Source organism: Gigantopelta aegis, chromosome 5 (genome assembly GCF_016097555.1).
Source record: "Gigantopelta aegis isolate Gae_Host chromosome 5, Gae_host_genome, whole genome shotgun sequence".
Taxonomy (NCBI): domain Eukaryota; kingdom Metazoa; phylum Mollusca; class Gastropoda; order Neomphalida; family Peltospiridae; genus Gigantopelta; species Gigantopelta aegis.
In genome coordinates, this window is record NC_054703.1 from 28,259,833 (window position 1) to 28,275,654 (window position 15,822).

At 35.1% G+C, this 15,822-nt stretch overlaps 1 protein-coding gene across 1 annotated transcript in view; it reads left to right on the forward strand.

The window, feature by feature from the left end:
- The first annotated feature begins 2,310 nt into the window (after positions 1 to 2,310).
- Positions 2,311 to 15,822, forward strand: part of LOC121373565 (protein mono-ADP-ribosyltransferase PARP14-like) — a 19,049-nt gene continuing 5,537 nt past the window's right edge. The window contains exons 1-11 of the mRNA XM_041500246.1: positions 2,311 to 2,521; positions 3,209 to 3,311; positions 5,083 to 5,138; positions 6,588 to 6,815; positions 8,418 to 8,627; positions 8,918 to 8,975; positions 9,629 to 9,690; positions 10,269 to 10,487; positions 11,250 to 11,471; positions 12,791 to 12,881; positions 14,904 to 15,106. Coding sequence (XP_041356180.1) covers positions 2,321 to 2,521; positions 3,209 to 3,311; positions 5,083 to 5,138; positions 6,588 to 6,815; positions 8,418 to 8,627; positions 8,918 to 8,975; positions 9,629 to 9,690; positions 10,269 to 10,487; positions 11,250 to 11,471; positions 12,791 to 12,881; positions 14,904 to 15,106 — 1,653 coding nt within the window. The 5' untranslated portion in view covers positions 2,311 to 2,320. The remainder of the gene's footprint in view (positions 2,522 to 3,208; positions 3,312 to 5,082; positions 5,139 to 6,587; positions 6,816 to 8,417; positions 8,628 to 8,917; positions 8,976 to 9,628; positions 9,691 to 10,268; positions 10,488 to 11,249; positions 11,472 to 12,790; positions 12,882 to 14,903; positions 15,107 to 15,822) is intronic.

Sequence of the window (15,822 nt, forward strand, 5' to 3'; positions counted from 1 at the left end):
TTGGATTATTCGCCGATGATACTGCGCTTTATATTACTTTAGATGATTATGCTTCAGGACATAGTACAATAAAAGTATATCTACATTTGATATCTGACTGGGCAGACAAATGGCAGGTTAAGTTGTCACCTGGTAAAACAGAATTGTTTACCTTCTCAAGGAAAAGTCAATCTCGTGTCCAACCTAATTTGTATTTAGGTGATTAAAAAAAAAAACCCAAAAAACCCACGTTAAAATCATAAACATCTTGGTCTAATATGTCAAAATGATGAGCAGTAGCACTGTCATATTGAACAATTGGTTACAAAGGTTAGTCCAATGATACATTGCTTCCGTAGCCTGAAGTATGGCTTAAATAGGAAAATACTAGAGATGCTTTATAAATCATATATGTTACCTTTGTTCGATTACTGTGACTACATATGGGATAACTGATACGAAGGTCAAGCAGAAGTATTGGAACAATTTCATTTGGATGCTCTTCGACGAATGTATGGTGCTGTTAGGGGCTCTAACCACCATCAAATCTATAACGAAGCACGATTTATTCCTTTAAATCAACGCAATAAATTTCATAAAGTGTGTACTTTTTTAATAAAATGATTAAAGGTATGACTCCTAATTATTTGTCATCATTAGTGCCCCCGACAGTAATGCACTGTGTTTTTATTTGACTCTTGAATGTTTATATTGATGTTGATGTCACTTTATTTGTTTGCATTTACCATAGTTTAACCCCCAATAGCCGATATATGTTTCGTGCTGGTGTGTCGTTAAACATCTACTCTATTGTAATCTATTATATTCTATTCTATTCTATTCCGACAGTAATGGCAGTGACAAATAATCCCCTTCAAAATGCTGATAAATTGAAAAACATTCGTACTAGAACAAAACTGTATTGAAACCATTTCTGCGGTCATCAGTTCGGGACTGGAATGCCCGTGATATTAATATTCGAAAGTTGAACTCTCTCAACAAATTTAAAAAGGAAATATGTCCACTTAAAAACGTACCACATAAATACTTTCTAGAATGAGGACCACGCTCAAACCATATAATCCATGGCAGCGATGCCCATAGATTCATAAGACATATTTATGATAATCCTTATTGTAGTTGTGGCCATCCTTTTGAATATGCAGTCCACTTTTTGTTCTGTTGGTCAAGCAGTTTTATATATAGTTCATGTATAGGTGCACAAGTTCTTGGCTTGGTTCAAGCATGTGCACAGTATGTTTAAACCCAACCAAGTATTTGTAGTTTGCATGTAATGACTGAAATGATATTTTTGTAATGTTTTGTTTTATGTCATTCACTGAAATGTATACAGTATGTAACATCATCTCGTGAAGAGGCATTTATATAGGTGTATCGCCTGTTTACCGATCCACTTCATTTATTTGAATAAATATTTTTTTTAAATAAATTTTGGATAGAAAGACGGACACAGGGACGGATATAAAATATTTAGTCCCCACAGTTTGGACCAGTAGAGGAGGAGTAATAACGTACGAACATTGAGATAGCAATGTGTTTATCCACCGTGTAAACAGACTAGCGTTCAGTAAGACTAGATTCCTCTTCTACGACATCGGCGAATTACATCATTTAGTTGTAACTTCTTGTGGATATATCCGGCCTCAGTGGCGCAGTGGTTAAGCCATCGGACTACAGGCTGGGGGTTACAGGGTTCGCAGCCCGGCACAGGCTCCAACCCAGAACGAGTTCTTAAGGGTTCAATGGGTAGGTGTAAGGCCACTACACCCTTTTCTATCTCACTAACCACTAACCAACTAACAACTAACCCACTGTCTTGGACAGACAACCCAAAACGCTGAGGTGTGTGTCCAGAACAGCGTACTTGAACCTTAATTGGATATAAGCAGGAAAATAAGTTGAAATGAAAACAAATATGGGTATATAGTTGAAGGTGTAATGCTTACGTTCCAAAGCAAGAGTTAATACATGATTTTGAAGGAAGCCATTATTAGGTAACTTTGAGATGGCGCTTAAGTTAACACTCAATAGCCGATTTATTTTTCATGCTGGGACATCGTTAAACATCTATTCTATTCTATTCTATTCTATGCTATTCTCAATAGCCGATGTATTTTCCATGCTGAAGTGTCACTAAAATCGTTCATTTGCTTATTTCGAGATAGCGCCCTAAATATTGTTATTGAATCTTATGATTTAGTTTAGGTTTATTACTGTGGAAAAGCGAAGAAGAAGAAGAAGAAAAACTTCATCATAGTCCTTTCTCACTCATGCAAAATGTAATGTATTCCACTGTTTTCAGCAACTGAAGACATTGGTGATGTCCTGTTTTGAAAAGGCAGAGGGAGCCCGGCATACCTCCATTGCGTTTACCACAGAGACTATGGCGATACTCCAGTATCCCCCTGATGTGGTGGCTAAAGTGTTCTTTGAAACAATCGTCAAATTTGCAGAAAAAAATCCAGATCATCTTCAGAAAGTTGTTCTCGTTGCTCTCCCTTCTGCAAAAGCTTTTATTAAGGTAGGTGTGATCCAAATTAAAAAAAACAAATATATATACAATGGGATAGTTACGTATTGCAATATCTTACAAAACAACATGGAAGGAAATATATTTGGAATTTTGATTGACTCTAATTGCATGATTTATAAATGACAAAGAAATCAAACCAGTATTAACAACTCCACATAACCTTTTAATAAAAATTAAGTTATCTGTTGCTGATAATTTCTGGTAATACTGAAAAAAGATAGGGGTTATTAAAAAAAAAAACCACAACGAAAACTAAAACAAAACAACCCCCTACTAAAAAAACAAAAAAAAAAGAATAAAAAAAAAGAGAAAAAAAAAAGAGAGAAAAAAAAGAACAACCGTGTCCATACTTTGTTGAAACGAGATTAGTCAAGTAGATGATCCTATTTACCATAATGAATTGTATTATGTTTGGTTCACCTGTATATACGTGCATACATACATACATACATACATACATACCTACATACATACATACATACATACATACATACATACATGTATATATATCATGCCCTAACGTGTTTCGAGTTAGCTTTGATGTACCTTGAGGTGGTGACGATTAATATTAGTTTTCTTCTTTTACAATTATGTAATGAAACAATAACGACCACATGTACAAGTGCATCTACTAAATTCACTTAATTATAAATTGTAACATGATTTTTGTTTCAGGCATTTGATAAAGAGCGCATGAAGCATGTATTTGAATCAAACATACAACTCAATTCAGCAATGGACGAAACTCCTCTTCATTTTCCTCGAAAGCGGACATATCGTAAGTTAACTATATTAAAGGGACATTCCTGACTTTGCTGCATTCTAAGATTTTTCCGATTAATAAAATATTTCTACGATATATTTTCTTGTTTAGAATATCAGTGTCTGTATATTCAATGTGTTTCTGTTCGTCTTAATATTAATAAGAAACACAGACGTACGTACGTACGAAACAACAATGTCCTTATTTCTCAATGGCGTAGCGACGGTTGGGCGGGGGGGGGGTTGGGGGGTTGGGGGGGGGGCACGGGGCCATGCCCCCATCCCCACTCGAATCTTTTTTTTTTTTTACTGTATTAAATTTTATAAAATCATACATGCATACTAACATAGTGTGGGTGGCACCCCCTCCCCCATAGTGGTATTTCTGTCCGAATAGGCAATATCAATTCCTCAATTTTGTAAAAGTGGATAATGCAAAAAAGCTAAAGATTTTTTTGCAACTGAAAATAATGATCGTTTTGTCAAAGAAAAGTGATTATTACCTACGGTATATGATTAAAATATCTTAGTACGTCTCAAAGTGATACTCCCACTAGAACGCTAAGTGGGAGGTAACACTCCGTGGCGTCATCGATTGGCGCCCTATAACCTTACAGGAACGTCAACCGAACGAGTTGAATGATATAAATTAAGATCGATTATGGATAATAAATAGGATATTGAACTCCCTATCATTTCTAATCATGTTTATGTCCGTCGTGAAATAATTTTCATTATCACTCGCTAAAGTTCGTGACAGCTGCAACTTATTTCACACTGGACATAAACATGATACGAAATGGAAGTCATTTAATATCCTATAAATATTAAACATGTATTGCAAATGTGACTTTCTGCTGTTCTTAGTATTTACTACAACGCATATCCTCAGAATTGCAAACAGATATTAAATAAAAATAGTGCATGCAATATAGATTATGTTAAGGAGGGTTATGTTGTTTGGCCGTTACTATTCTTTATATTAAAGACGCAAAGCCCAGAGTCCATCCATAAAAATGAACTCTTAAGATTTAATTAATCTACAAACCTGTAACACATTTGGATAAAGTTACTGCAACAAAGTGAAACAAGAGTCTGTGACTTTGAAACGGTGAACTATCCTTAAAAATATATTAAAACTCTACTCCATAACCACTAATGAAGCAGAAAAAATATTTTATGATATTAAAAACACCAGGATAACCAGAAACACTTCGGATGCACGGAAATGGATAATTTAACCAATAAAATCGAATTAAAATATGATTTCAGTTATAAAAAAACCGGCTCTAATACCGACAAATATGCCTTAGTGTTACTTTTATCAAACCTATTCAGATGGTTTGAGTTATAAAAAACGGCTCTAATACTGACAAATATGCCTTAGTGTTACTTTTATCAAACCTATTCAGATGGTTTTCAGGACGGAACGTAGCCCTGTGGTAAAGCGTTCGTTTGATGCGCAGTCGGTCTAAGATCGTAGCCCTGTGGTAAAGCGTTCCCGTCGGTGGACCCATTAGGCTATTTCTCGTTTAAACCAGTGCTCCTCAACTGGGCTAACAAAGGCCGTGGTATGTACTGTCGTGTCTGTGGAATGGTGCATATATAAGATCCCTTTTATGCTAATCAAAAAGAGTAGCCCATGAAGTGGCAGCAGCGGGTTTGCTCTCAATATCTGTGTGGTCCTTAACCATATGTCTGACGCCATATAACCGTAAATAAAATGTGTTGAGTGCGTCTTTAAATAAAAAATTTCCTTTCTTCACATTATTTTGCTTATGTTTCAGGTCGGATACGAAGATCTGGGGTGTCCTATGTCGTTGGTGATCTCGTCAAGCAGAATGTAAGATAATAGATCTTACTGATTGACTGTTACGTCTTTTGAAATCATGGGTAAATGGATGAATGAATGAATAAATGAATGAATGAATGAATGAATGAATATACCCCTGTGTGACAAAACCATGGGTACAGAAAAGCACTAAGTATATCTGAGCAAACTGTTTAAATCGACATACACGAGATTGACAGACGACACCCACCACCATCAGTTCATTACGTCTCACCTTAAGGCAAAGTTAATGTGTCTTTAAACATCGGCCACTGGATGCCAAACATCCAGTAATTTTGACATATAATCTTAGAGGAAACCCGCTAAATGTTTTCATTAGTAACAGAGGATCGTGTATATGCACCATCCCACAGACAGGATAGCACATACCACATACTTTCATATAGTAGTCGTAGTACACTGGCTACAACGAGAAATAGCCTAATGGGCCCACCAACTGAGATCGATTCTAGACTGACCGTACATCAAGCGAGCGCTTTACTTTCTGAACTACGTCCCACTCACATTAAAACAAAATCATTGAATACAAATTTCAAATTACGAATGACTACAGCATACACACCACCACTGGACATGGATAAGTGGGAATGAATAAAGGAAATATTTTATATAACGATGCACTCAACACATTTTATTTACGGTTATATGGCCTCGGACATATGGTTAAGGACCACACAGATATTGAGAGAGGAAACCCGCTATCGCCACTTCATGGGCTACTCCTTTTGATTAGCAGCAAGGGGTCTTTTAATTGCACCATCCCACATACAGGATAGTACATACCACGGCCTTTGATTTACTAGTCATGGTGCACTAGATGGAGCGATAAATAGCCCAATGGGTCCACCGACGGGGATCGTCCCGCCCCGAAAACAATCTAAATACATTGGATAAAAATAATACTAAGGCTCACCAACAGGGGTCGATCCCAAACCGACCGCGCATCAAGCGAGCGCTGTAACACTGGGACACTTTAGTTTTTTGTTTACCATAGTTTGACACCCAATAGCCGATGTATTGTTCGTGCTGGGGTGTCGTCAAACATTCATTCATTCATTCATTCTGTACCACTGGGCTACGTCCCTCCCCTGGATAAGTGGGATGCAGACGCAATGTGTATTGGTCAGATTAACCACACCATGACAATTATGTATTCACGTACCAGCTACAGTTTTACAAAATGTCACTTTATTAATAACTGGGATGGTATGTTAGTTTTTTATTTTTAATACTGTAATTTTTATGTATTTGTTTTATATGCTATGTATTAATAATGTGTCATGATTGCGGACCTTTAAACTATCCAGTTACATGATCGTCCAGTTATTGCTGGATTGGTTAATGAATTCGCAAACAACAAATAGAATGATTTTCATTAATCACTTGGGATAGAGCAGAATATATTTGTTCTAATGAATTTTATTAATCTACTTGTTATAGGTTGATGTCATCGTGAATTCCATCGGGAATGGATTAAATCTCAGCAGAGGACCAATAAGCAAGATAATACTAGAAGCGGCTGGGCCAAGTATTCAGGAGGAATGCCAAACGAAATACCCGCATGGGATCGAAAGCTGGGGTGTGGCTGTCACAAGTGGAGGAAATATAAACTGCAAGCAGATTTATCACATAAGCCTCGTTCGTTCCGAGTGGTCATCCGTTAAACAGGTTGTTGATAATGAATTATTGTTTTCTCACATCGAATGTAACATGTCATACATCTTCAAGTTACATTGACCTTAGTTCCAGTTCAGTTGCAAATGTTTCTCTGTTTGTAGCTACACTTTAAACATGATTCTTAATAAATGTAGCAACTTAATATATTTTTAATTTTCCTAGTCAATCTGAACGGACAAAACCGTATTCCATGATCTATATATCTGCACAAAGTTGTGATTGCTTCCATGATCCTCCATCAGATGCTTATTTTTAGGAGAACAGAATAGATGTTTAATGACACCCCAGCACGAAAATGAATGAATGAATGAATGAATGAATGTTTAACGACACCCCAGCACGAAAATACATCGGCTAATGGGTGTTAAACTATGGTATTGCAAAAAATAAAGTGATGATCAACATCAATATAAAAATTCAAGATTTAAACAAAAACACAAATATCAGAGATAAATACGGACTTTTACTCATAATGTATTTGTGCTGTATTGGCCATTCTCAAAGAGAATGTTACACCCCAGCACCACGGCGAGGTTACAGCACGCGCAGGGGCCCCAACACGAAAAATACATCGGCTATTGGGTGTCAAACTATGGTAAACGCAAACATAATGTGATGATAACCATCAATATAAAACTTCGAAGAGTTAAAATCAAAACACAGCGTAAAGAACTGTGTAAAAATACAAATATTCCTTAGGAGGAGCGTCACTCCCCAAGGATATCCATAGCATGATGTTTTGGTCTGTACGAGGACTGCCACTTCTAAGACTAGCTTAGAGCTGTGTTAAACAGCAACTGATAATGTGAGCTTTGAAGACGGTGTCGTAATACAGATCAGCCTGTGCAGTACAAGATGATTTTGTAGATTAGTAAAGAAGCCAGTTAAGACAGGTTGTTCGTTGATTCATACAGGTCATTTTTTTTATTACTTTGACTTGTTTGTATAACAAGTTAGCGTCTAAAGACATGATGTTGTTCTATTCATTATAGGTCATTTTGTACTACATATTGCACATCAGGAACCGTACATCAGACTTTGGAAAATAGTCAGATGGCTTCTTAAAAAAGTTAAAGTTTGTTTTGCTTAACGACACCACTAGATCACATTGATTTATTTATCATTAGCTATTGGATGCCAAACATTTGGTATTTCTGGCACGTAGTCGTAGATAGAAAACCTGCTACATGTTTTTCCATTAGTAGCATGGGATGTTATATGCATCAAATCGCATATTGGATAGAACATTCCATGGCCTTTGATATACCAGTCGTAGTGCACTGGCTGGAATGGGATATGGCCTCTTAAGTCAAGTAGTTGTTAAGAAAACATGTTATTTCTACCAGAGTTTGTATGTTAGATTTTAAGAAATAATCAACCAGCCTTATGAGACAGGTGACTATTTTGTATTACAGTTTGTATTAGAATGAGTGTTCAAATTATTTTGGTGGCGAAGTACTTTCATTTCTGTCGTGAATTATTTCTTGTTCAGATTATTGTTAACAATATTTTATTCAAATTAATATAAATTAAAGAATTGCTGAAGTTGCCCAAAAATAATATTTAAAAAAAATTGTTCATAATTAATTTCAGAAATACAAAGACATCATCAACTGTTTGTTGGAAAAAGCTGACTCTACAGGCCACACGTCAATAGCATTTCCCGTTCTGGGAACTGGCCTGATCCAGTACCCAAGTGATCAAGTGGCAAAAAGCCTCTTTGAAACAGCCATGGCATTTCATGGAAATCATTTAAAAACCATCCTTTTTGTTGTGCACCCAAAAGATTTTGCTAATCGAAAGGTAATTGTACTATGCATGCAGTGACAGATAATTCAAATTTGTTTTAACGATAACACTAGAGCATATTGATATGTTAATCATCATATTTTGAATGTCAAACACTGATATATTTGAGTGTAACTACCGGACTCAGTTGGTCATTAAAATGTGAAACTATTATTAACTTTTTGAATTGTTGGACTTTCGTCAGTAAAATTAAATATGTGTGACCGTTATACAAGTGGGATTTTTAAATCCATAATTTGATTTGATGTTTAGAAATTAATATAGATTACTTCTATTTTTTTCAGGCATTTGAAAAGGAAGAACTAAATCATATTCAGTTGGAGGAACATGTTCTAGTTGAAGGTAATCCAGCTATGTTAGGCACATTCCTAAACAAAATTTTCAGTTATGGTGATGATGATGATAATGATGATGATGATGATGGTGATGATGATAATGATGATGATGATAATGATGATGATACTGATGATGATGATGATGATGATACTGATGATGATTATTATGATGATACTGATGATGACGATGACGATGATGATGATGATACTGGTGATGATGATGATGATGATGATGATGATGATATTAATAATAATAATCATAATAATATTTTGATGCATTTTGGAGTGGGTAGGGGTGGGACGTAGTTCAGTGGTAAAGCGTTCGCATGATGCGCGGTCATTTTGGGATCGATCCCCGTCTGTGCGCCCATTGGGTTATTTTTCGTTCCAGCCAGTGCACCACGACTGGTATATAAAAGGCCGTGGTATGTGCTACCTGCCTGTGGGATGTTGCATATAAAGCATCTCTTGCTATTAATGCAAAAATGTAGGGTGTTTCCTCTCTATGGCTATATGTCAAAAATACCAAATGTTTGACATCCAATAGCCGATGATTAATAAATCAGTGTGTCGTTAAACAAAAAACAAAAAAAACAAACATTTTGGAGTGGGTAAAAGTAAACGTGTTTATAGCACATTTAAATTAAATTATCTTTGCAGTTATAAGGAGAGGTGCAGCGTGCAGCATTGGCTTGGTGAAAGGTGACATTGCAAATCAAAATGTAAGTAAAAATAATTTTGGTATGAAACGTTCCTTGGTATTCGGAACATAGTCTACCCAAAGCGTAACCTTTGCTTAGATCCACACATCTGAATCTGAATGATACAATTATAACCTTTAACTGAACTGTACTGAACTCCAGTCAAAATATACCAGTCAAATTTCTAAGTTTCAAAAGATGTGTTAAATAGAGGATTCGTCAAGAGTAATTTTTTAATATGGAAAATATCAACCTTGTCTAGATTAATATGTATTTGCCGAGGCTGTGCCGGTGGCACATAACCATATGCCCTACGCCATATAACTTTAATTAAAACGAATTAAATGAAACATTACTTTCGTTCTTTCTTGTGTTATAGCAACAGGGTTCACGACTGGTGGCATTTAGAGAGTCGATAAAATAATCAGTATAGACATATTGGAGAAAATATTTGATTAATTTGCCATTATGATACACACAGATATTCACATGCTGAATAGGCTCCTGGAGAAGATGAGTTTGTGAGTTAAAACGTTTCGAAGATTGTGCTTCATTCAACTTGAGAACGTGGAATGGTGATTTTTGTATTTGACGTTTAGGTGGATGTCATTATTAACTCAACAAGTCCAAAACTCGACTCCACGGGTGGATCAGTAACAAGAGCTGGCGGCCATACCCTTCTACAGGAATGTAAAACAAAGTATCCAAATGGAATTAAATCTGGCGAAATTGCTGTGACTGGAGGGGGAGATCTTAACTGCAAGAATGTTTACCACATTACACTGGACAAGTGGTCCCCAGATGAAAAAACTGTTAATGTATGATAATTTAATACATATTTATAGAATAATGTAAGATATAGTAGCATGGGCATCTGACCTGTTACAATGCTTAATAAAATATGATATATAGAGGCTATTTCATGGGGTGTTTTTCAAATACGATTTTTATTTCAACGAGTTATGTCAAACACGTACATATCACACCATGATATAGTGTTGCAAACGAATCAACACACATTTTTACATAGGTTACAATTAATATTGTGGGTCGAGGAATGGAACTACATGGTGAAAGTTATTCAGACCAGGACATTTCGCCCGAATTTCTCTATTGTTTTTTCACGAATGAGAGAGACACACACTTTGTTATATAACCTGCTCTATTCAACTAGCAACATTTGCACTGACATTTAGTTGTTATCAACAGTTTATTGAATTCAATCTATGTAGCCAAATGTAAACTAAATAAATAAACCTTTAGCTTTCTTATTTAACACTGTCTACTAAAACGTTAGTAAAGGATAACAAATGGTAGCTGGAGTGGAACCAAATGTATTATTCAAGCCTTATAAAATTGCAGAAACTGTTTGTAACTGAATTTAATTTTTCGTAGATCGACGAGGATGTGTTCTACAATAACAATATTTATATCTCTATTAAATATAATCTCATTCATAGTCTAGCATTGGACTAATGGGACCTAGTATTCCATTATGCTATGCTATATATTAAAAATATGCTATATTAAATAATGTTAAATACCGTTAATTATCGATAAGTTTTTATTGTTGTCGATAGGCCTTTAGAGAACAAATTGACAACTGTTTCTTGAAAGCTGCTTCTGATGGTGTCACAAGTGTGGCATTTCCAGTACTTGGGACAGGAGCAGAGAAATACCCAGCAGACGTTGTGTCCAAAGTTATCTTTGAAAGCTTCGACGATTTCAACAACAACAACCGAAACACATCACTTCAAGATGTCAGGGTGGTCATAGAACCAGGTGATACAGAAAACTGGAGAGTGAGTAGTCCTGTATACAGTGAAATAGATGTGTTTTGACATTTGACTTTTAAACAAAGACACACCTATATTTGCTGTGACTGTAAACTGATTTCGAGTAATATAGTAGTATGGACTAGAAAATCAGTGTTTGCATATCCAACCTGTTTCAGGGCATCTTTCGTGCTGGGGTGTCGTTAAACTTGCATTCATTCATTCATTCATTCATTCATGCATTCATGCATTTATTCATGCAGGGCATCTTAATGGTGGTAGTAGTTCAAAATGAATTTTATGCCCCAATAATCCCATACATTAAACAAAATAGCCTGATGTAAAAACGGTTTGATCATGCACAAGTATTAGGAAATCATTACACTTTTGGACATTGGCGGTTTGCCAAAATCATCTATACACGAGAACTATATGTTGAGGCACAACCCCCCAAAAAAACAAACAAACAAACAAAAAAATCCCCAAAAAACAAACCGTCCCATAAATTGATTCGATGAACAACGACGTAATATGTGTTTTTCGGTTTAATATATATTGTTTTAAACATGCATTGAGATGATATTCATAGATTCAATTATGAACCATGCTCCATTGATCTAGGGGAGAAAGGAAACAAACTCAAAAGCTTAAGGTTACTACAAAAGTGAATAAATAAATAGTTTAGATCCAGCCGATTCAATAGAAAGAGGAACATTTTATGTGTTTTAATTGTAATATATATATATATATATATATATATATATATGTATGTATGTGTGTATGTGTATATTTGTATATTTGTATATATATATATATATATATATATATATATATATATATATATATATATATATATATATATATATGTACATATATATATATATATATGTATACATATATATACATACATTGTACATACATATATATACACAGACATTAACGAAATGTATAGAAAGAAACTAAATTTACAGGCCATTGAAGTCGACGTGGGGTGGTAGGTGGCCGAAAATATGTGGGTTGTTTGCCTACTCTATATAAATCAAGGCAAAACAAATATGGCTTGCGCCCCCTACCAGCCTCACATCTAGAGGCTGTGGTTTCCCACTAGAGAATGGAGATGGAGAATTTTAAGGAGAAAAGTAAATGCAATATGTGTACTTCCAGCTATATTTGTTGTACTATAGTAGTAATAAGAATTGTGGTTGAGTAGTAGATTTACGTTTACATGCAAAACTAGGCTTACAATGTTTTGTGAAATTGGGTCCTGAATTATAATCAGAAATACGATCATGCATTGTTTTAACGGGAACAGGGTCCCCTAGTTAGTGTTTTGTTTTGTGTCTCAGGTGTTTACAGATGTCGAACAACTGCAAGTCCCTCGTCGACAGCGAGAATGTTCATACCCTTTACGTCATGGAGCTGACTTTGCAACAACAGGTATTTGATATGTGTGGAGAGGCAGGACGTAGCCGAGTGGTAGCGCGGTCGGTTGTGGATCGATCCCTGTTGGTGGCCCTATTGGTGGCCCCATTGGGCTATGTTTTCGTTCCAGCCAGTGCTCCACAACTGGTGTAACAGAGGCCGTGGTATGTACCATCGTGTCTGTAGAATGGTGCATATAAAACGATCCCATGCTGCTAATCGAAAAGAGTAGCCCATGAAGTGGCGACATCGGGTTTCCACTCTATATATCTGTGTGGTCCTTAACCATATGTCTGACGCCATATAACCGTAAATAAAAAAATGAGTTGAGTGCGTCGTTAAATAAAACATTTCCTTCCTTGATATGTGTGGAGGAAACAAATGTTTGTATAGGCAGCTAACTCGGTCGTATTTTTATTCCACTGCCCCCTTTCCTTTCTCAGGTTGGATTCCATCTCATTTCATCGCGATCTGACAATTCCCCCTATCGTTCAACTTGTTTCGCTTTCAGCCACTCCTTGTGGCTTAATCTGACCACTTCGGAGAGTGTTCGGTAGTTACTTCTGGCATTATTAAGAGACACTGGTAACGATATACTATTGTCGCTGAACTAAGAAAACATTGTTTTGCACTTTTGGTCGCTTTCAGGTTTTTATTCATTTAGGAGGAGATGCATGTTAATCTGTTTAATGTTAAAAGATACTACATGTCCAAGCAATGTCAAATAAGTAAAACATGTATTTGAAAAAAGGAAAAAAACAACAAAAACAACACACGTTTCTTTGTATCTATTTATGTATGATAGTGTTATCTAAAATTATGTCTTGGAAATTAAAAAAATATTTATACTATACATCTATTTAACCTGCCTGATTATAGGGAATATATGTAATTGTAGAAGTCACTTGGGAAGAAAGGGGGGGGGGGATAGAGGAGGAGAAAACAGTGTATAGCTAAGGAGAGGAAGAAGAAGAAAGGGGAAACTAGAAATATCAGAAGAGACGGAAAAGAATAACGGTGCAGCAAATTTTCTCTTTTAATGTTTGTCTCTAAGCCAGTATGTTAAACTACAGTTGAAAAGGTTCATAAAAAATTGTCAATAAATAAATTATACCATTTCTTCCAATATTTCAAAATATTCGTATTCACAGTTTTTAAGCAGAATACGCCTTTGAATTTCTAATTTGTTTTCAATTGTGCGTTGTGGTGATCGTAAGTTCAACTTTTGTTTTTGCATTTTTATAGAATATTATATTATAGAATAAATATAATATTTTAGATTAATAATCATCCAATTTATTACACTGCTATTTACTTCGTTGTGCAAACATAAGATAACGATATGTTTATCAAAAGTAATATGTTCACGCAAAGTATTTGTTATCCAATTTGCAATAGATTTACCTAAAAATTATAATTAGGGGAAAAAATCCAGAGTTTGACAATTTAATTTTCCATATTTTTCAATAAAACATTTTACTGCTTTAATTAAAGACGTATAATCTTTAAAATTCTGTATTATATTATACTTCACCATAAATTCGTCAACAGGTAGAAAGCCGCCACATACACCAATTAAATCATTTATAAGAATAATTCCCTTTTCGGCATACGTTTAGTAGAAAATCGTTTTTTTTTTATCTTTTAAGGTTAATTACAAATATATATATAGATATATATAATAAATATTTTTCAACTTCCCAGACTTAATTTTAGATAACACTATCTTTTCCAAGGTGATATATTCAACACTATCTTTTCCAAGGTGATATATATATCACCTTGGAAAATATAGTATTATCTAAAATGAAGTCTGGGAAGTTGAAAAATATTTATTATATATATCTATTGAATCTGCCTGATTATGGGGAATGTATATATAATTGTAGAAGTCATTGAGGGGGGAGGTAGGAGAGAAGACAGTGTATAGCGTTTGATACTCGTAATGGTGTATGCCTTATATTTGTATTACGTTGTTGTTTTTTAACTTCAGTCACATGTAAGATCAATATGTCAATTTTGATTCTCTGTAATCAGGACTTTTTGACCACCACGATATGTTTGACGAGTTGTTGACAGCACCATCTGAAAACCAGACTGAGAAGACCCGTCAGAGCTGGAATGACATGAGCAAAGACGAATTCTTCAAGCTGATTCAGCTTCCACCTCAGACTGAAGAATCAAAATCTGTGGAACAAAATTTCAAAGCTACTCTCTCATCAGATGTTGATATCATAAAGGTATGTGCAATATCTGTTGTTTTTCCACCTCAGACTGAAGAATCAAATTCCATGGAACAAAAGTTCAAAACTACTCTATCATCAGATATTTATATCCTAAAGGTATGTGCAATATCCTTTTGTTTGCCATCTCAAACTAAAGAATCAAAATCTGTGGAACAAAATTTCAAAGCTACTCTCTCATCAGATGTTGATATTATAAAGATATGTGCGATATCTGTGTTTTCCTATCTCAACCAGAAGAATCAAAATCTGTGGAACAAAATTTCAAAGCTACTCTCTCATCAGATGTTGATATCATAAAGGTATGTGCAATATCTGTTGTTTTTCCACCTCAGACTGAAGAATCAAATTCCATGGAACAAAAGTTCAAAACTACTCTATCATCAGATATTTATATCATAAAGGTATGTGCAATATCCTTTTGTTTGCCATCTCAAACTAAAGAATCAAAATCTGTGGAACAAAATTTCAAAGCTACTCTCTCATCAGATGTTGATATTATAAAGATATGTGCGATATCTGTGTTTTCCTATCTCAACCAGAAGAATCAAAATCTGTGGAACAAAATTTCAAAGCTACTCTCTCATCAGATGTTGATATCATAAAGGTATGTGCAATATCTGTTGTTTTCCCACCTCAGACTGAACAATAAAACCCGTGGAAGAAAATTTCAACGCTACTCTCTCATCAGATGTTGATATCATAAAGGTATG